General features: G+C 40.9%; 2 protein-coding genes across 2 annotated transcripts in view; one reads left to right on the top strand and one right to left on the bottom strand.

The window, feature by feature from the left end:
- Positions 1-2329: 2329 nt before the first annotated feature.
- Positions 2330-11325, top strand: LOC144641510 (methanethiol oxidase-like). Its single transcript, XM_078500523.1, has 11 exons — positions 2330-2446; positions 4224-4387; positions 5437-5507; positions 5927-6041; positions 7313-7433; positions 7800-7979; positions 8761-8939; positions 9353-9431; positions 9766-9887; positions 10305-10516; positions 10987-11325. The coding sequence occupies exons 1-11, from the start codon at positions 2434-2436 to the stop codon at positions 11171-11173; spliced, it is 1443 nt and encodes a 480-aa protein (XP_078356649.1). The 5' UTR covers positions 2330-2433; the 3' UTR covers positions 11174-11325.
- A 2463-nt stretch (positions 11326-13788) lies between these two features.
- The window catches only part of LOC144642377 (leucine-rich repeat-containing protein 71-like), a 7825-nt gene continuing 1650 nt past the window's right edge, over positions 13789-19963 (bottom strand). Inside the window, exons 2-10 of the mRNA XM_078501341.1 lie at positions 18889-18966; positions 18728-18801; positions 17732-17792; positions 16870-16906; positions 16281-16375; positions 15710-15821; positions 15436-15548; positions 14656-14778; positions 13789-14083 (exon numbers count right to left, since the gene is read on the bottom strand). Coding sequence (XP_078357467.1) covers positions 14072-14083; positions 14656-14778; positions 15436-15548; positions 15710-15821; positions 16281-16375; positions 16870-16906; positions 17732-17792; positions 18728-18801; positions 18889-18966 — 705 coding nt within the window. The 3' untranslated portion in view covers positions 13789-14071. The remainder of the gene's footprint in view (positions 14084-14655; positions 14779-15435; positions 15549-15709; positions 15822-16280; positions 16376-16869; positions 16907-17731; positions 17793-18727; positions 18802-18888; positions 18967-19963) is intronic.

The following is a 19963-nucleotide window of genomic DNA, read 5'->3' on the forward strand; positions in this document are numbered from 1 at the left end:
ATAGCAGTGCAGAGGTGATATGTATTTTAGCTATCGCCTACATCGATCAACAAGGGACATTTGGTCATTTTAAAAGTTTAGGTCTAGTTGTTAAAAAATGATGTAAAATACATTATGTCATTTGCTGTGTAGCTAGCTAGGTAACACTGATTTCAATCAAACCTATTTTTAGTAAATGGATGAAGTAGTAAGCCAAAATGAGCTCTGACAGTGTATCAGCAATTAAACTCGGGAATGGATGTAGCCTGCGTTGCAGACGAACAAAACCCCGGTTTTATCCGGATATAACCGGGGTTTTGTTCGTCTGCAACGCAGGCTAGAATGGATGGTGTGTCCAAGAAAAATTAAGGCGAGCCACCTAAAATGTCCTGGTAAACACTTTTCGGAACTTGTACTTTGGCGGTGGGTGCTTTAGCAGCTTTCTTTTTAAAACGAAGGCTATGCGCTGGAACAGTGTTAGCTCGCTTTGGTGTCTCTCTTCCGCCAGAAAACCATTGTTTTGCGAAGCGATCGCAGTCCCACTTAATCGTCCAGCAGCTGACGAAGCAGAAGCATTTATGAGCTGTCGAGTCCTTTGAACTAATGACTGAACTCCAGGGTTTCCTCTGCTGTGGGAGGCAGGTTCTTCCCTGACGCAAATTCGCACTTGTTCTTCGATACTTGGGGAAACATGCGAAGCCGATGTTCTATCCGCCATTTTGAATGCCCTATGTGCTCCAGTTCCCATCATGCACTATAACTACGATTGAAGGGTTCATGGGATTTGTTGACAGAAAAATTTTATTGTTGATCAAAATTGAAATGTTGAATGTGATATAAATCACCTTCGTTGAATTTGATAAATTTAATTGGTTGAATGTGATCACACTTTATATAAGTACTTGTTGAATTTGATGAAGTTATTATCTTGAATGTGATTGTGTTTGTTGAATGTGAATAAGATATCCGATATTGAATTTTGCACCATCTGGCTGTCCATAAATCGGCGAAACGAAACGAAAAGAAACCACCGAAACAAGCGAAATTCAGGACTAAACCGGAGTGCTGTTCAGACTATTCACTAACGAACCGAAGTGCTTTCGTTGGTCTTCGTTGCGTTTCGGTGGTTTAACCTCTTTCCGTTTCGGGTTTTAGTATAACAGTCAGGGTCTAGCCTGTGTACAGCCGTCCCACTCCGCTCAAAAAAATCGCTGACGGAAACAAGAGCGGGATTTGAGAAAACGCAAAAAACCTTATAAAACCCTTTTGAACGTGATTCGAGATTTGACTACTCCCCGGAAAGCGGGATTCGCCAAAATTTGAAAACGGGATGCGGGATTTTAAGCTCATCGCGGCACCAAAAATCAAAAGCCCTTTTGGCTCAGTGTCTCATGTCACGTTTTGTTTTCGCTCTTCCCATGGAGGGACTCGCAAATGAAAGGGGCGGGGATGCTCGTCGTTTCGCTTAGGGGTGAAAATTTCGGATTTTTGGTCTTGCTTTAGCCTGCCGTGCTGGCGAGAGCTAGCGATCAGAGTACGAATCCAAGATGGCGCTAGCCCGTCAAAATGCGTTCGCTCGCAAAAATACGCCTCCATAGCATGCAGGCTATCCTCGCTTAGGGTGTTCCGGGCAAAACGCTAATGTTTTTAGCCATAATGGTCTCGTTTAGGGCTAAACACAAAGAAATATACAAATATAAGTTATATTCTTAGTTTTTTGGTATCTTTTAGGGGTCAAGAAAAGTTTGAGCCACACCCTAGGTTGGTCTCTTTTTTAGGGGTTCTCTTCAAAACGACGAGCGTCCTCGCCCCTAGCCTGTTCCAGGCTCTCGGTAGTCGGAGGAAAGCGAAGAACACCTTCCTCCTTCTTTTTTCCTCGCTCGCCCGTGTTTTTCGCTTTCCCCTAACTACCGTGAGCCTGTGACAGGCTACCCCGCCCCTGGCATATAGGAGTCCCTCCGCGGGCGCTTTCCTCGTCAAAAAAACAAAACAAACCATTAAAAGAACCTCGTGTTAAATAAGCTTGACAAGTCACAAAAAAACGCAGAATCCCTGAAAAGTGCACAATGGCAGCAATAAATCGAAAGAAAGACTACATTGTTTACGGTCGGACACGAGGTACCACTTATTAGATAGCTTTTGTCCTTTACATAATGATCCCTCATGGATACCTCGAACTTGAGTATATACTCCATATATATGGATTGATACCTCCGTTTTCGGTATTTATCTCTTACGTAAACAATGGAAAATACTGGGGTGTCCGTTTTAAAAATACAAGTTTATACCGGGGTTTTAAACTAGTGTCACGGTTCTCTAGCCGGAATTTAGGCATTGCGTGACTGTTTGCCCTGGTGAGCCAATAGCCGCAATTAATTGCACAATACACCACAGACACTGGACACTGCACAAATTTCCAAGCGTGAGTCAGCTTTTAAATTTTCGTCTGCTGAAATGGCGAGTGGAGGTGAGTTTCAAACAGTCAGTTTATCTTTATTGTGTCTGTTTCACTTTAGGAAAAGAATTCATGATTTATCATTCTGTTTTGGCTTTGTTAATGCCCTTGCGACCAGACGTATTTATTTCACGCTTGTAAAATGGCCCGAGGGAAACTTGGCCTGATAGCAGATTACTAGTGTAGGTTTTGTTGGCTGTGGATTCACTCGGCCAGCGTACCGTGCGCTAAGACGGGACATTTTAAATTGCTATGTTTAAAAAGGTTGAAATGGCTAAATCATGAAATAAATCTCTCAAATGCAAGAGGAAAACAGATTTTAAGGAATCGACCTAAGCTTTCAGTTGATGTCAGACATGTCAATTTTCACATCTCAGGTGTGAATCGCGTTTTAATTGAAGCTTCAGGGTGAGCGTCTGTAGTCCAAAGTTGACATAAATTAGTTGACTTAGCTTGTTTCTTTTAGAATGTCGGGACAATTTTTTGTAACTGTACTACTTGAGGGCACGTGCGTCGTTGGTCCTTTGACGTTGCGTGACACGACGTGCGGTTAGACATGCAGGGACATGCAACATTGAAGATAACTATTACAGTCAAACCGGATGTTCTTTTGATGGGAACTTTCTTTATCCTTAAATAGGGTCAGGGTTTAAGAACCTTGGCGGCACACCCCTATCCGAAATTTATGTGCCTGAATGAGCAACCTGATTAAAAATTTCATGTCCGGTCTGGTCTTGAGATGCTCCCCATAAATTCATGTGTTACAGAAGTCTTAAGTTGAAGACTGTATTCGGGCCAATAGTGGTTTGCAAGTCAATTTTAACCAAAATATTCTGACCTGCATCTCTTTAAAGTAAGAATATATAGCAGAATTATTGGCTACAAAAGAGGCGATTGCAAAAATGGGATCTACTGACCAGATTCAAATTTTAGCCAAAAGTCAGCTCAATATATCATTTTACTTGACCCTTTCCTAAACTTCAACCTGTTAAATCCGTACCCTTTTATATACCTCACCAGCCTGAAAAAGGTACCCCTTTCGGGTGGAACCTCCCTGTTTAGTCCACCATAGGGAAAACATACCCCCCCCCCCCCTAATAGTTTTGCACAGTCTTGTTTAACCTGTCTTTCTCTCCACAGGCCAATCTGTATGATGTTGTTACATTTTCTATAGGGAGACATCAGTTGGGATGGAAAGTCATAAGATATAAACATTACCTTATTACATGAAATTTTTGCGACACTTTAATTTCGCGAATTTTGCGATTCCAAAAAAAATCGCGAAATTTAAGTGACGCGAACAATAAGTGTCGCGAACATAACATGACGCGAAAATTAAGTGACTCACATTATGTCAATAATCAAGATAGGATAAGTTTAGTACCACTGAAGGAAGAAATTATCAATCTTATGGATGTTGTCGTCAATTGACTCAAGAACAATAACTCATGCACGTACAAGCATAACCTACTTGTAGACATTGTGAGAACTGCTCTGTTGTTGCTATTTCCAAGATTTTAGTCCTGCCCTTGCGTTTTTGTTAATTTTGACGTTATTTTTCCTTTGATGAAGTCGTTTTATTTAATTCAATGGAATGTAAAAAAATATTGCCAAGGAAATGTAAACTGTGTCTTACTCAAAAACGCAAAATTAAAGTGATTCAAAATACAAAATTTTCGCAAAATCGCGAAATTTAAGTGTCGCGAAATATGCGCACCTCAAAATCGCGAAATTAACGTGTCGCGAAAATTTCATGTAATAAGGTAATCATTTTGCACTTGTTTGGCAGGTCACTGTGCATGTGGGCCAGGATATGCCACACCCCTGAATGCTATGAAAGGCCCCAGGGAAACTCTTGTCTACCTTCCCTGTATCCGTACAAATACCGGGGTAGATAAACCAGATTACCTTGCTACTGTTGATGTGAATCCTCGTTCTACAACCTACTCAAAGGTATCTCCGGTATACTTGACTAGTCAGCTTATGTTGTCAGTAATAGGTCATTTGTAGGTAATTTTTAGGTTTCCTCAGTTAGTAGACGGGGCTTTCCCCTCAGCTCTGAAATTTGACACATAAATAAAGTTTCCATTATTATCATTATTTATATTAACTTTTTTATTAGGTATAAAGCAAAATAGAACTTTAAAATCAGGGACTCTGTAGATGTACAACGAAGTTCATTTGACTTGAATTTTTTGCTGAACTCTGCAATAATTTTGGTTAAAAAAGCATGCAGTTTCCATATTTGACCAATTTGAACTCTATTCAAGAGCAAAATTAACTACATACCCGTACAAAATTTTGTCCGAGATCTCACCGAGATTGCCGAGATCTCAGCTGGGTGGCTCCTTGGGTTACCGAGATCTCGGCGAGAATTCGACAATCTCAGCGAGAATGTCGAGATCTCGCCGAGATTGCCGAGATCTCGGTTAAAATTTTGTACAGGAATGTGCCTGTGCACTTGCCATTGCTTAAAAATTTGTCGATTTGACTCGGATTAGCTTCTTATACTATTTGCACAACCATATAGCTTGGTCCTATTGTAAACACAACTTGAGCTCGACTCTACTAGCTACTAACACAGGGTTATTTTGAATGTAAGCAAAATTTCATTGGTAAGGTGTTTGCCCGGATCTATTGATCAATCCCATTTTAATGTGGTCATTATTCAATGGCATGTGAAGGGTAACGTTGCATTGTTTCACTATCAATTTGATTGAATGACGTTTTGCACTGAAAATCCAGGGAGAAATTGTTAATTACTACAGTAGAACCCCGGTAACTGGAACTCGGATAACTCGAACAAACCCGCTAACTCGAACTAACTTCTATTTCCCTTGGATCCACTTTTCAGTCATTTTTACTTGGTTTACTTGAAACCCCCCCCCCCCCCCCCCAACTTAAACTGTTCTTCGTTTCCCTTCAGAGTTCGAATTACCAGGGTTCAACTGTACTAATAGAAACAGTTTGATGAATTTGAATTGTCACTGTGGTTTTTTTAGGTCATTCATCGCCTGCCAGTGCCTTACAAGGGAGATGAATTACATCACAGCGGTTGGAACGCCTGCAGTAGGTGAGTTGAGTTACAATGGTAAATTTAATATAGACATCTCAGATGCAACACAAACGTTTTGTACTGATGACGAAGGTCTAGTCGCGTCTCTTGTATTTTCTCGGATAAGGTATTACTTGCGCGCTAGACTGTTCACAGCTTCTCTATTTTTCAATATGCAAAAGAATGCAAGAGTCTTCGGCCTGACCCAAACATTTAAAACTGATCAGCCACACCCCGAGGATCTGCATCAGAGCTCATCAATAAGGACTCTTTCCGGTTCGAATTGGCTTTACAGGCGTCTGACGAGCAAGCAGAGCAAGAGACGAATTTTATAATAGTGGGCAGAAAGAAAAACGTATATTCAATCAAATACTTACTTCTTTTGGCATTGCATCAAGACACCATAACCCAGTTTATAACCAAGTCTTATTTTTCAGTTGTTTTGGTGACCCGAACAAGAGGAGAAATCGCCTCATTATGCCATCTTTAATTTCTGGTCGGATTTATATCTTTGATGTAGAAAGTGATCCTAGAGCTCCACGGATACACAAGGTAACTCAAAACTAAGTAGATGCTAGTCCAGTCCCTGAACTCTCCCTTCCGCGCGCCCTTTATAGGGGTTCAACCCCAATAAATGGCGCGCGGACGAGGGAGTTCAGGGTCTGGACTAAGTAGATGCATAATATACGCAGTTATGCGGGGAGGGGGGGGGGGGGGTGTGTGGTCGGGGTAGGAGCTCAAGAAGGTTGCTGTCACTCCTGTAAATTTTTTTGGAGCCCAAACGTGTGGAAAAATAGCAAAACAAGAGCTTAAAAAGGGGCGATTGCTAAACAGTGATAGATTTTTGGAGTTTCTGATGTCAAGCTTAGTCGATTCAACCTTTGTTCTAAAAGTTCCGAAACAGCAGAAACAAAACATTTTCTTCAGTTTGCTTACTCGAGTTCCTCCTTCTTGCTATATGCTTCCGATCCTTTCAATTCATGTGAGCAAGTTTTTAGCACTGTGCCAATCGAGATGACTGATTTGATTATTGATCACAAATAGGACACAAACAATTAAGTGAACCAATCTGATCAAAACTCGAAGTAAATATATGTAGCCGTTACGAAGCGCGGAAAAACGTGCGCGAGCGAGTCACGATTGGTTTTGGTTTTACTTTTGTTTAGATGAGAGTGGCGGGATTTTTTTAAACCAATCACTAAGCGTAGTAATGCAAGCTAATGCAATACCAAAGCAAATGTGAATTTTCATCGGACAGATCTTCCCATGTATTCAAGCATTTGCAGAATCCAGAGTCTGTGCCTCCTGCTTGATAGATTGTTTCATCTAGACTCTGCAGCTACAAGGTACAAAGTCAAGCTTTAAGAATCATGTACATCAATTGGAAAAGCCCGACCTGGATCGACAGGTCGAACACATTAATTTGACGCTTTCCTTGTAAGCGCCTTGCAATCACAACCATTACACTGACGATGACGGATGTACCGTCGAAACATGTTTGTAAAATTGAAAAAAGTCGTTCTTTTTTAGACGAAAATGTGAATTACTTTCGACGCGCTCTATATCATTCTAATCCAGTACTTTCTGACCAGTGTGTGACATCTTTGACGTTATGGAACTGCGTTTACCATATTATTTGGCGTCTCCTTGCCGATGAGATAGAAAAAGACGCCTGGAACTATGTATATTTGCCGTTTTATTAACTCGACATTGATTTCTCATGATGTTTAAATATTTTCACAGGATCCTTCACTTCCACTGATCTACTAAGAAACGTTTTCATGTATGTTTTTTACTTTTTGCGCGCGTTTCTTTTGCAACAGATAGTTCAGCCAGAAGAGGTCGCTAAGAAGACTGGACTTGGCTTTCCCCACACAACACATTGCCTGGCTAACGGAGAGGTCATGATTAGTTCTCTAGGAAAACCTAACGGGGAGGGAGAAGGTCAGTACTATGAAATACTAACGGGGAGGGAGATGATCAGTACTATGGAATACTGCTTACATAGCGGATTTGTTTTCTCGGGAAGCGTTGTTTTTAAATCCTATACATTTATGGGACAAGAAAAGCTGTCCCTTGTTTTGAGTTAGCTGACAGCCGGGCGAAAATACATGAAAGTCGTACTTGATGTTAGACCAGTTTCAGCTTAAAACTTATCTTAAGGCAAATGCCTGGCAATCCGAATCGGTAAAGAAAATTAATATTTCGAGCTTGAAAATACGCTGTAATGCCAATACACCCACCCCACCCCCTTAAAGCGTTACTTTAACAATTTCTCGAACTGATCTTGACTTTACCTTTATTTTTCAGGAGGTTTCGTTATCCTGGATGGAAAGACGTTCGATGTCAAAGGACGTTGGGAGTCTGGGCCCCCTGCTCCAATGGGATATGACTTTTGGTACCAGCCCTTTCACAATGTGATGATCAGTACAGAGTGGGGAGTACCTAACGCTCTTACTAAAGGATTCAAAGTTGAAGATGTTCAGGCGGGTAAGGAATTTTTGTATCCCACAAATAACAAAAAAATAGGAAACACAAAATAGGTAACGCGCAAGATAAGTAACGCACGTGTGCGTTACAGTTTTAGAAAACTAAAGTCTGTGTGAGCCGACTTCAGTAACCAGTTTCTGACGAATACGGGCCCACGCAAGTGTACTCTTGCCAGTTTGGGTGTGGCATATTAAAAGTGGCAGTTTCCTTTTTCTGCCGCCCAGTCAGAGCACACTATAATTTTTAACACATCTATTGCTGAAGATTTTTTTCACAAAGGTCACCCCTTTTTGATAAAGCAGATAGAAGATTGATTTGGTTTTACTTTTGGTTTGTTGCTCTGTAATGGCTTAACGTTAACAAACTCCTCTTCCCGAAATTTCAGACCTAACTCCTAACAGTGTGTTTAGTGACTTTTGATGTTCAGTTTGCAGAGCTTTGTTTTGTGTTTCATATCATTCTGTTACTGAGAAAAAATTACCACGTCAGAAAATTAGATGCACCTGAAGACATCTAAAGCTTTTGAGACGTAAAATACCAGTACCAAATATAAACCATTAAATTTCTGATATAAAAAGTTACTTTTTGATAATAACGCCCCTAGCCCCAACAATAAAATGAGCTCAACAATAAAAACCTTTGTTCAGAATTTTGGGGTAATAGCTCTTGTTCAAATATTGTTTTGGCGTTGACAAAGATTTAAAACTATCCATATTCATGAATATTCACCAACGTTTTGTTGCAAAAGTTATACGTAGCGTGAAGATACCTTCCTTTTTAGGCAAATACGGATCTCACTTGCACGTGTGGGACTGGACCTCACGGACCATTCAACAGACAATAGACTTGGGAGTGGGCACCATTCCCCTGGAAATAAGATTTCTGCACAACCCTGAAGAGCCGCAAGGATTCACGGGATGTGCACTTAGCAGTACCATCGTCAGGTTCTTCAAAAACCAGGTAAAGTTTAGCAAATTTTTTACTGGTTGGGACACAATTGGGGTTGGCAATGAGCATGTAGTGATCGAACAAGGAGGTGGGGCGAGTTGTCCAAAACAAGAGGGTCGGGTAGGGATTGAGGCAGTATGCTGCTAAGTCATCACTTTGCTAAAAGTTATTGCGCGCGTCAGTCATCACTCTTTCCTGATTTTGAACCATTTGCATCTCATTTGTTGGCAGTACAATACGCCAGCGACGTTTTTGTGGTCTTTTGTGTTCCTTTAGTTAGATGATTAGTTAGATAAACGAGACGGGAGGAATAACGGAATTATTAGGCCCTTTGCGCGCGCGACATACCCTGTTTTTGCTCGGCTATACTTTCTTTTTTATAAATATATTTTCTCGCAGCAGCTCAACATTGTGATATTTTGCAGATGGACATTTGGGGTACTGAAACTGTCATCAAGGTCCCAAACAAGAAGGTTGAGGGCTGGGCTCTACCGGAAATGCCAGGTCAGCACTACATCTCGTTTCCGGTTATTAAGGCTATCGCGCAGTCATCAGGAAGAAATATTGTGTGCCTCCCACTTTCCGTACCTTTTTTCCCTTGCTTCCCGTCACTTTCCGTAGTGGTTCACTCCTCTTTGTCCCATTTCTTTTGCAAAATATAATGAAATGTTGAAAAAAAATTAATTCTTCCCGGTTCCCGCCACCTTAGAAATCCCGTTTCCCACCCTCCCTTCACACGCCACCCGCCCCTTTTCTCTCGGGGTCCCGTAGTTCTGTCACCCTCTACATGTTGAGATTCTATGAAAAATCTTATGAATTCTTGCCATGTGTTATTTAGGTCTGATTACCGACATTCTGATTTCATTGGACGACAAGTTCCTGTATTTCAACAATTGGATTCATGGAGACATTAGACAGTATGACATCACAGATCCCATGCACCCGAAACTTGTTGGTCAGGTAAATATTTGCACTCTATGTACTAACGATTTCTTTGCCTTTTGTTTTAGGTAGGTAGATCATGTTAAATATACATTATCTCTTTTACACAAATGACGGTATGAGCGGTCCCGGTCGCAAACGAAATGCACCTAGCTCCCAGGTAGCACTCACACAAATGAAACACACCGCTTTACTATCTGTCAAAAAACCGCCGCACATATCTTGTCGTGCAAAAACTCAGGGAGAAACGTTTTGTTAACGAATCTGATCCAAAGCAAAGAAATTGGCTTGGCCAGCCTCAGCAAACGCAAATCATGAATGCAAACAGCCAATCAGAATTGGAAGCCATAACTCCACCGCTAACTCATAAAAGAAGTTGGACAGAACAAGTTTTAAAAGTTTAAAAACAATCTTTTTTTAAAACATCCCTTGTAGCTGTTTATAGGTGGCAGTATTGTCAACGATGGTCCAGTGAAAGTGATACAAGACTCTGAGCTGAGTGGACAGCCTGCGCCATGTTACGTGAAGGGGAAGCGAGTGGAAGGAGGACCGCAGATGATTCAGCTCAGTTTGGATGGCAGGCGGCTTTACGTAACAACATCACTGTACAGTGTGTGGGACAATCAGTTCTACCCTAATCTCTCCAAGTAAGAATCACTGAAATCTCCTCTTTAACCAATTAAATCTCGTCAATGAAGATTTACGTCCCATTTAGCATTTGTACACCCGTTTGTTTATCAGTTTAAATTTTCATTTCACCGAGTCAGTGACCTACCTACTCGGTTAGCTTTAACAAATTGTTTTCATGGCAGTTAATTTCCTAGAGTGTTGTTTTAGAAATGCTTTGTCAAAGAGAGTTCATTTTACGGAACAAAAGCTAATATGGCATCTTCTCGAAGTATCACCGATTGTCATTGCCCAATTAGAAAAAAACGGGAGCAAAATTGACGTCAAACGTCAGCTTGTTGCTATGACGATTATTCTGTTGCCTAGTAACCTACCTACTACATCCGTACCATTTGATACCAACCCACTTAAGTCTTACTTCGAAGTAATTTTCAAGGATGAACATTATCGAAAAGGAACATCGTGAAATTGTATTGAATTCTTTATCCAGGAAAGGCGCCATGTTGTTACAAGTGGACGTTGACTCAGTGAATGGCGGTCTCAAGTTGAATCCTGATTTCTGTGTGGACTTTGGAGAAGAGCCTGACGGTCCAGCACTCGCTCATGAAGTTCGTTATCCGGGGGGAGACTGCTCCTCTGACATATGGCTGGTGGAGACAAAACCGGCAAAGTTGTAACTTCAGCTCAGGACAAAGGGACGAGAACTTGGCGGTCTAACCGATTGTAACAGGAACACAGTGATCAATAATATATTATCAACCAATTGCTATTATGCTCAGAAAACTAAGGTGTTAACTGATTTTCAATAAAGACTTACAGGAGAGCACAATCTTTTTTTTAGATCATTAAGTGAGTGAAGATGGCCTCTTACAATTGGGCGCGGCTATTGCCAAGTGCCAACCGATCATGCAAGTCCCAGGCCCACTTTGCTGACCACACCTTCCCAAGGAGGGGCTCAACTCAGGCCCCATCCACACAAGTGCGTTTTCGTCGATGCCTTTTTCAGCTATCCAAACTACAACGATCGGAAGAGCTCCTCTGCGTTTTCCCCGTCCACACTACAACGCACTAAAAGCACTAACGCCATGAAAAAAAGAAAAAAAACACACAAGTGTTATGTGCGCATACGACAAACAGACGTGTCCCCATGTCTTCCGGGTGTGTTTCGGATTCGGATGTTTCACACTTGAAAGCATTATAACCCTCGTGCAGGATGGTCTCTTTCTCTGGGTGATCAACAAAAGATTGCAAAAAACGATGTTGAATTCTAGGAGAGCGATTAAGTTCGAAAGCAAAGAAAGGTACATCATTGTCAGCTATAATTTCTCTCTTCCAATGAAACTCGATCGGAGTTACGTCATGAGAATAACGTCAGCGTTTTCGAAAACCTCCGTTTTTGTCAACCACACTTATACGATCACGCTTCGGTTATAAACGTCTCCACTTTGAACAGCGTTTTTAAAAGTACGCGTGTTCGTTTTCGATCGTTGTAGTGTGGGCGATATAGGAGAAAATAAACGCATAGACGAAAGACCATTAGGGTGGACGGGGCGTCAAATTAGTCGTCGTACTAGGAGAGCCAAACTTTGGAATCTTTACCTTAAATAGAACTCCACCCGTACCCCACTAAAAAAACATGGGTCTCTTCGTGCATGGAAAGCCTCCCCAGTCTTAGCGGTGACTTTGAACTGTCCCCACTCCCATCCCGCGCGCAAGAGATTACCCTTCAGATAATGCTACGCGTGCGCCTTACAGACTTTCTTCGACCACAAGGAAGAACAGGGATTTATTGTTTCTCGCGTGGAATAACGCGAGATTTGGTTGGTCCGTGTAGATAAATGCTGGTAAACAACATGAAAACCCGTAACGATAATAGATGATTGTGTTACAACATCTTTGTTGAAATGAAGATTTTGATCTCATCTGATGATGCTGAAACTTGACTTTTCCTTGACTTTTCTTTTTTACTTTGAGCCATCGAGACCTTGCATTTTTGCACGCATATGATTGTTTTTTTTTTTTCATTCAGAAAACGCACTTTTCCAGGAGCCGTAATCTAGAAGTAGCAAAAATGGAAAAAAAAAAACGTAGGTCTACATTTACCACTTTTACGGTCTCAGTTCCCGGTTATGGCTCTCGATTTCTGCTTTGTTGTTTTTTTTCGGCGAGCGCAACCATTTTTTATGCGGCCGTTATTTGATTTTGGCTGAGGAGATTAGCTGCGTAGTCTGCAGTCAATTCTCATTTACCCCCCACCCCTCCAGAGAGCTTCCTCACCGGCTAGATACGATTGCGCGCGAGTCAGCTGCGCGCGCAATGTTTCGTACGAATGCATTGTCGTATTTTTGAAAAACATTGCGCGTGTTATTTCAGTTGTAGGATAGTATACAGATGACAGTGTTCTCATTACTACTATGGTAGTTTCGAAACGTTCGAGAAATTGCTGGCGCTAAAACGATCCGTAGCGTCCAGTTACACGCTTTTCTTTTGGTGCATTATAACGTGACGTGACATCATAACGTGACGGCACAATCAGTTTTTTTTCCGATTTTGTGTCGAGTCGCGTGTGTAGCCAAGTGAAACATGTTTACTTTGATTTTGATGGGCTTAATAACGGGTCTTCTCATAAGATCTTGGAGGAGCTCTTTGAGGCTAACATGACTTGACTTGTGGCCAAAGCCCTAAGTGGGCATAGAGCTGGTGGGCTAACATGAACACAGGCCAAAAAGGTGGGCGTTTCATTTTTTTCCTTTTAGTTATCTTTTAAGTTTTTTAAAACCCGGTCAGTGTTGCGTCCCAAGTATGAAAATCCTTGTGCTGCGGTGAATACGATAGAAGGGCCGCGAAAAAATGTCGCACTTTCTCGAGCATTAAATCCCAAGGTAGGGGAAAGAGTATATCAGCGGGAAACTAAGGGCTCTGCTCACAGGGCAACTATGAAAATGGCATGTATCATCCTTTGCAATAAAATAAAATAAATAATAATAATAATAAAAATGTTTCATCCTTTGCATTGCTGATATTTTCTGCCGAACTAATCACTGTGTTTTTTTCGTATCTGCCGAATCAGACAGCTAACAACTGTTGGGTATTTGGTTCGGCTGATTCAAAATTTACTCCAAGGGTTGGCGGTCAACAGGTACTAATACATTTCCTCGCCTGTTGAGCGATCGATTTAGTTTGACAAAAAGGTCATTTTTTGCAAAAAAGGCAAGGGGGAATACCAGTCCATGATATTTGTCTAAAAATGCAGAAAGCTTGCAAAAGAGAAAAAAAATAGTAATACACCAAACAATTTAACAAGTGATTTATTTACAATAAATTACAATGTCATTATAAAATAGCAATGACAAACAGATGCTCTTTGCACATCATTTAAAAAAATTAAAAATAAAATAACATTGAATTACCATCAGCTTCGATTTTTTTGGTCTGACTTCAATTGCATTGGCCTGATGGTGAAATAAGTGTAGCGTACCGCTAAACCTAACAAATAACCTATTAATAAATTGTGTTCTTTTGATAAAGAGCAACATCTCTCTCGAACATCAAGAGCTTTCTGTCGACTGCCGCAGTCAAGCCTCGTCCTGGTGAAAAAAAAAAACGTGAGAGGGAAACTGTTAGTTGCCAAAGATGATTAAAAAATAAATTCTCATCACAGCAGTATAATGACAAGCAGACATGTAATGAGAATTTAGAAGATAATCAACCAGTGTTACTAAATGTTATCTAACCATTATATACATATGCTGCCATTTTTTTAACGTTCTTAAAATAACCAAAATTAGGCCTGCCAATGTTTCTTTGTAGAATGAAGCCCCAACTGTTTTGTTGAAACGTCTACCTTTTTCTCTTTCTTTGTTTTAGAGTAAGTAATTTCATTTACTTCAAACGCAATTCGTGCAATAAATCTTTCATTTCCCAAGCTTGCTCAGGACTATACTGGGCGATTATCAGGCCTCAGTCTTTTTCTCCCAGTACTGCCCTTGCGTGTGGTTAAGAATGCTACTGAATGGAGACCGTTTAGAGGGGCAGTGAAGCCAAATGGAACGAAACAGAGAGAATGAAAAGCCATGATTAAACAGCTTGCTTTCAGTGTATTTTTAAATGTAATGGTTTGGCGACAACATCACCTATTGGTACATAACGTTCAACATACCTTTGTCGATGCACCGGTCTCGTCAACAGGGCTCGGTTGTGGAGGTTTGTAAAATGGATCACGCGTTTGCATAATTTCCATTAAACGTTGATATGAACCGTTCTCTGGAGGAAAATGGTTTCTCTGCAAAGTAAAACACGACTAGTGGTTACCAGTTTTAGAGAAAAGGCAATTTCCCTTGACAACGCAAGTGAGCATTTCACTGTCGAAAGTAACTGTTTGTTTTCTCTCTTACTCCCTTATTGGTTTTTGCAACACGTGCAGTGCTCTAAGAGATAACAAGTTATACTTTTTCCAACCAATCAGAGGCAAAGCCAAACCTAGTCATGTTTTCTCGCGCTTCGCACCACTTGCATGTTTTCCCGCACTTCGCACCGGTTACATGTTTTCCCGCGCTTCGCACTGCCTCGTCCCAGGCGCCGATCGGCCGGACGGTTGAGGCGGTAAGGCGGGAAAACAGGCCCACAACCCCAAGCGAACCGTGCACAACCAAGGAGGAGGACGCCTGGGACGAGGCAGCGCTTCGCACCAGTTGCACGTTTTCCCGCGCTTCGCACCGGTTGCATGTTTTCCCGCGCTTCGCAACAGTTGCACGTTTTCCCGCGCTTCACACCGGTTGCATGTTTTCCTGCGCGTCGCACCAGTTGCACGTTTTCCCGCGCTTCGCACTGGTTGCATGTCTCTTACTTCGAGTTCTGATTCGTTCAGTGTGGAACCGAACGTTTACAGGAAACTGCGGTAAATACAGAAATAGTTTGTTCTACCGAGGTTAATACTCACACTCATTGACAATCTCATGAGTCCTGTTGGTTTACCAGATGACGAAGAAGCTTCTGCTTGTCTTTGTATGGAAATAAGAAAAGCCTCCACGCCTATTTCACCAATTTTATTCCCTGCAGAGTGAAACAAAAATAACAGGGGTAAATACTTCTTCAAGCTTGCAGTTAAACAAATAACTCAGAATGGAATTTTGATGCTTTTTCAGGCAATTGGGACATGGCCTTAAGAATAAAGATGCATTTGATCTTGTGTGTATCCAGGAGAAAAAACTTACGTGACAAGTTAAGGTTAATGAGAGCTCTGTTTCCAGGGATTATGATTTCACCATTCTCCTCCTTGATAGGATTTTCAAGGAGTGGATTAGGAAACTCCACAACTTCTGGTTGCTACAAAAACAAATAAACAAATGAAACTATTTTATGAATTCCTAACAGAGGCGAGCATCATCTTATTTCTTCAAATATCAACATAAAGTAAACAATAATGACTAAATTCCCTTCACAACTATACAGTGGAACCTCGATATAACGAAGGGCCATGGGACTGGCAAAATGTGTTCGCTATATCGAGGTGTCGTTATATCGAGGTTCTTTTCCACATATTTTGCTATTTCTGGGACGAAAAATATCGTTCGTTATATCGAGGACTTCGTTATATAACGTACTGTAGTAAGAAATGAATTGAGAGCAGTCAGGAGAAATTTAAATGTATCAAGGGAACATTCTGTATACCATACATGTTCACTTTGTTGAGGAAATTTTTCTCGGGCTACTTGCTTTTAAAGCTGTAATGTGAAGAATACGTACACTTGAGATACAAAAGAATAATAACAGTGGATTATTTACCTCCTGTTCAGGCTGTTGTACTTTCTTATCTCCCTTAGTTGTGTTTACTTTCTTTCCTTTACCAGCGGTCTTGTTGAGAGTTTCCGTGGAGGCAACTGCATGAAAACGAAAACACTTCCTCAAATTACTGCCTGTTGGCATCAAAATCACACGCATAGACTCGTCGCTTTTTCCCTTTTAAACAAGTTATGCCGGAAAACATTTCTATACAATCTGTGTTCTTGTGCGGCGCGGTTTAAAAGAGTTTAGTGGGTGTGCAAATGCGCGGGAGAATTTTTGCGCGCAAATTCACGCCTCTCGCGTGTTCCATTCGCGCAAAACAAATATAGTTTATTACAAATGTCAAATGCTTCTCAACAAGATGACAATCCCCCAAACTTTTTACTATCTCGAAAACACAATCTATATTTTTCGATGTTTCCGCTAATTTTTGAGTCTTTCGTTACTTGTTAATGTGACCCCGCCTTGCTAGTTTTTAATGAATAATTTCCTTGGAAAGTAGAGATGAACACAGTTGCTTCACGCAGAACTTCATCTGAAACGTTTAAAGCCACAATAAACTGCTAATCCGGTCTGTTGTTGTACTTACTTTTCTTTGCTTTTTCTGTTTCTTGTTTTTTGGTTTCCTAGAAAACAAACAATTGAACGAAATATTGTTAATCCTGTACATATACAGCCATTTCAGGTAGGCTGGCTACCGCCTAATGGTTGTGTTTACATTTCAAGTGAAATTTGTCTCGCATAGAAATAATAACTTCATTGTACTGGTCTCAGAAACTCGTATCCGTCGCTTTGCAGTCCAGTTTCAATTCAGTTAGCAGAAAAAAGAAAGCCAATCTCCGGAACTACAATGTTTAGTTTAAGCTTCATTTTGTGATCCCTACAACTACTTTGCTCGACTGATAATTATTTTCCCGGACCACAAATATTGATTACTTCAAAGAAAGTGCGACGTACTGTTTTTATTTCACAAGTTGCGATTATTTATTTAAATTTTATAATAATTTTTATTTTCAGAGTTATGACAACTTATCGTTACAATGAGAGATGTTTGACGATTTCCTGACAGCAACAGAAATATACTTTAATTAATTACCAAATATTACAATTAGTTTGAGACACTTTAGAGTTCGGCCTGGAAGGTTAATATTTTAGTATTTGTGCAAAATGGTGATTAGCTCAAGAACAGGTTAAAATGTTACACTTGAGTTTACTAACAAAGATTTTGGTTACAGCTGCAAATGTTACTGATGACCGTGTTGACTGACGTGACAGCTAGAATGAAAAAGGTGAATTTAGTTGATGAATGTGGATATTTGTCAGAGTGTTCTTGCATATTTTATATTGTGATAATCTTAAAAAAAACTAAAATACTGAAATACATACGAAGCCTTGTACTATTCAGTGATGTACTATGAAAAAATATGGAGGATTGAGTTCTCTGCTGTTACCTTCTTTTTCTGTGCATCTCTTTTCTCTCTGCTTTTCTTGTCTTCTTTAGAAACATGTGTTCTGTACAAAGATATCAGTGAGTGCAATTAGCCAATCAGATTCAAGGATTCTGGACTGCTGAGATCCTTGAGAAAAAAAATAATGTACTTAATGATACTGGAAAAGCGTGCAAAGGGCAATCTTTTTTTCTTTTTCAGTTAAGCGTGAATCCAAACAACGAGGGCAAGTGGAAATATGGCCTTGGAAAATCTGGTAGTGCGTCTCACCTTCCATGGCCATCGTTCCACTCACGCTCTTCTTTAGCACTAGCAGACTAACGGCCTGTATATATGGAGGAGGGTTGTCCTTGGTAAGAGGGTTACCCTCCATACCGAGCCACCCCGGGCAAGAGAGCTTTTCATATGTTTATTTATAAGTAGCTGCGAACCGTTTACATGAGAAATTGATAAGTTGGCTCGGGGGGCAGGGTGACCCTGGGTGGAGGGTCACTCGTTTTGAAGGTAGGGTGACCCTGGGGAGCGAGCCAAAGTTCTTTTCTTCATATAAAAAGTTTGGTTATTTTTGCCTCCCCTACCAGGGACAAGTTGACACATACAGAGCAAGTGCAAATGCTATAATCGGCCAAAACAAAATTGCAGATAAATTGAAATCGGAGTCAGCAGTTAATTTTTTAAAAAAATGGTCTTGGTTGATGCTTGAGCGTTCCTGATTTTAGAAAAGGCAGCCATAATAAATGTTTTAAAACAACTCTCGCCAGTCTTTTGAACCGAGAGGGCCAAGTTTTGGCCTGGCCAACAAGGACAACTTTCTCATATAAACGCTCGGCAAAAGATGGCTCAGGGGAGAGGGTAACCCTCCTACCTGGGACAACTTACCTCCATATAAACAGGCCATAAGAAAAAAAGCAAGTCTAAAGGCTATGTTAAACACCTACATTTACTTTATAAAAATATTCTTATATCCCGCTCCCCACAGTGTATGTACAGTTAACTCACCCGCTGCGAACGCTGGCTGGCCTGTCCTTTGATCCTCCAGTTGGGGCATTCAAATTTCTGGATGGACTTCCTGTCTGTAAAAAGTAAAAAGTAACGATAAGATTATTTTATTTGACAATGCTAGAGAGCAGTAAAGTTGAAAAGAAAAGTGAAGAACTTACATCTTCTGGGGTCTTTTTAGAAATGAGAAGTCTTCTTGCCACCACTTCTTCATGGGAAAGGGCAAAGCTTGAAAGCACCTAAAAGAACAATTCAAAGTATAGGTGGTTTTCACTGTCACGCCGCGAAAAAATAAATCCAACACCATACACCGAATGCAAATATGGCGGACCACTCGGTCGGTGCCTGGGACGAGCTTCATGAAAGCGAGGCTAGTCAGGCTTTGACAATGCTTTCGTACAAAAGTATTACTTATTTGTCAATCTGGTTTGTTTCTTTTTACTGCTCCTACGAGTTGCTGTGTTTCTGAATGCTAAAAGAAGTGATAGAAGTGTTCACCGTTTGCCTGTAAGGGAAAAGTGGATCAATGCAATTCGTTGAGACGAAAGAAAGGAATTTGCGATCGCCGCGGGAACTATATATTGAGGTTTCAGTCGCTACATTTCAGGTTGGATGATCTTAGAAAATTCGTTTAAATGACGAGCTTATGTGCTGTCTGGTTGTGTTCCAGCACGAGTAGCATGGCCAGTACCTTTCCCAAGGTAAAGAAAAGCTCCACTTCCAAGACATCCTCTGTCTCAAACAAATTTGTTCATGTCCGACTTTGTTCGCGTCCGATCCACTCGCACAGAATCGCGCGATCAAATACTACCCAAGTGAATGAAATTCAACTGCCCCCACAGTTAAAGCTATTGAACGCATTGAACCAAATAAGAACGACTTGAAGCTAAATGTGATTGCTTACACATTTTCTAAGATCTTCTAACCTGAAATGCAGCGAACAAGCTTTATAAAAAGTTCCCGCGGCGATCGTGAACTCATTTGTTCTCCTTTCGTTCGTCTCAACGAATTGCATCGATCCACTTTTTCCCTTAAAGGCAAACGGTGAACACTTCTATCACTTTTCGTGGCATTCAGAAACACAGCAAGTTGTAGGAGCAGCGAAAAGAAACACAAATAAGCAAGACTTTTGTAGGAAAGCGCTGTCAAAACAAAACATCGAAGCCTGACTAGCCTTGCTTTCATGAAGCTCGTCCCAGGCACCGACCGAGTGGTCCATTCGGTGTATTGAGTCAA

The sequence above is a fragment of the Oculina patagonica genome, chromosome 2 (genome assembly GCF_052425735.1).
Source record: "Oculina patagonica isolate OP01 chromosome 2, crgOcupat, whole genome shotgun sequence".
NCBI classification, from domain to species: domain Eukaryota; kingdom Metazoa; phylum Cnidaria; class Anthozoa; order Scleractinia; family Oculinidae; genus Oculina; species Oculina patagonica.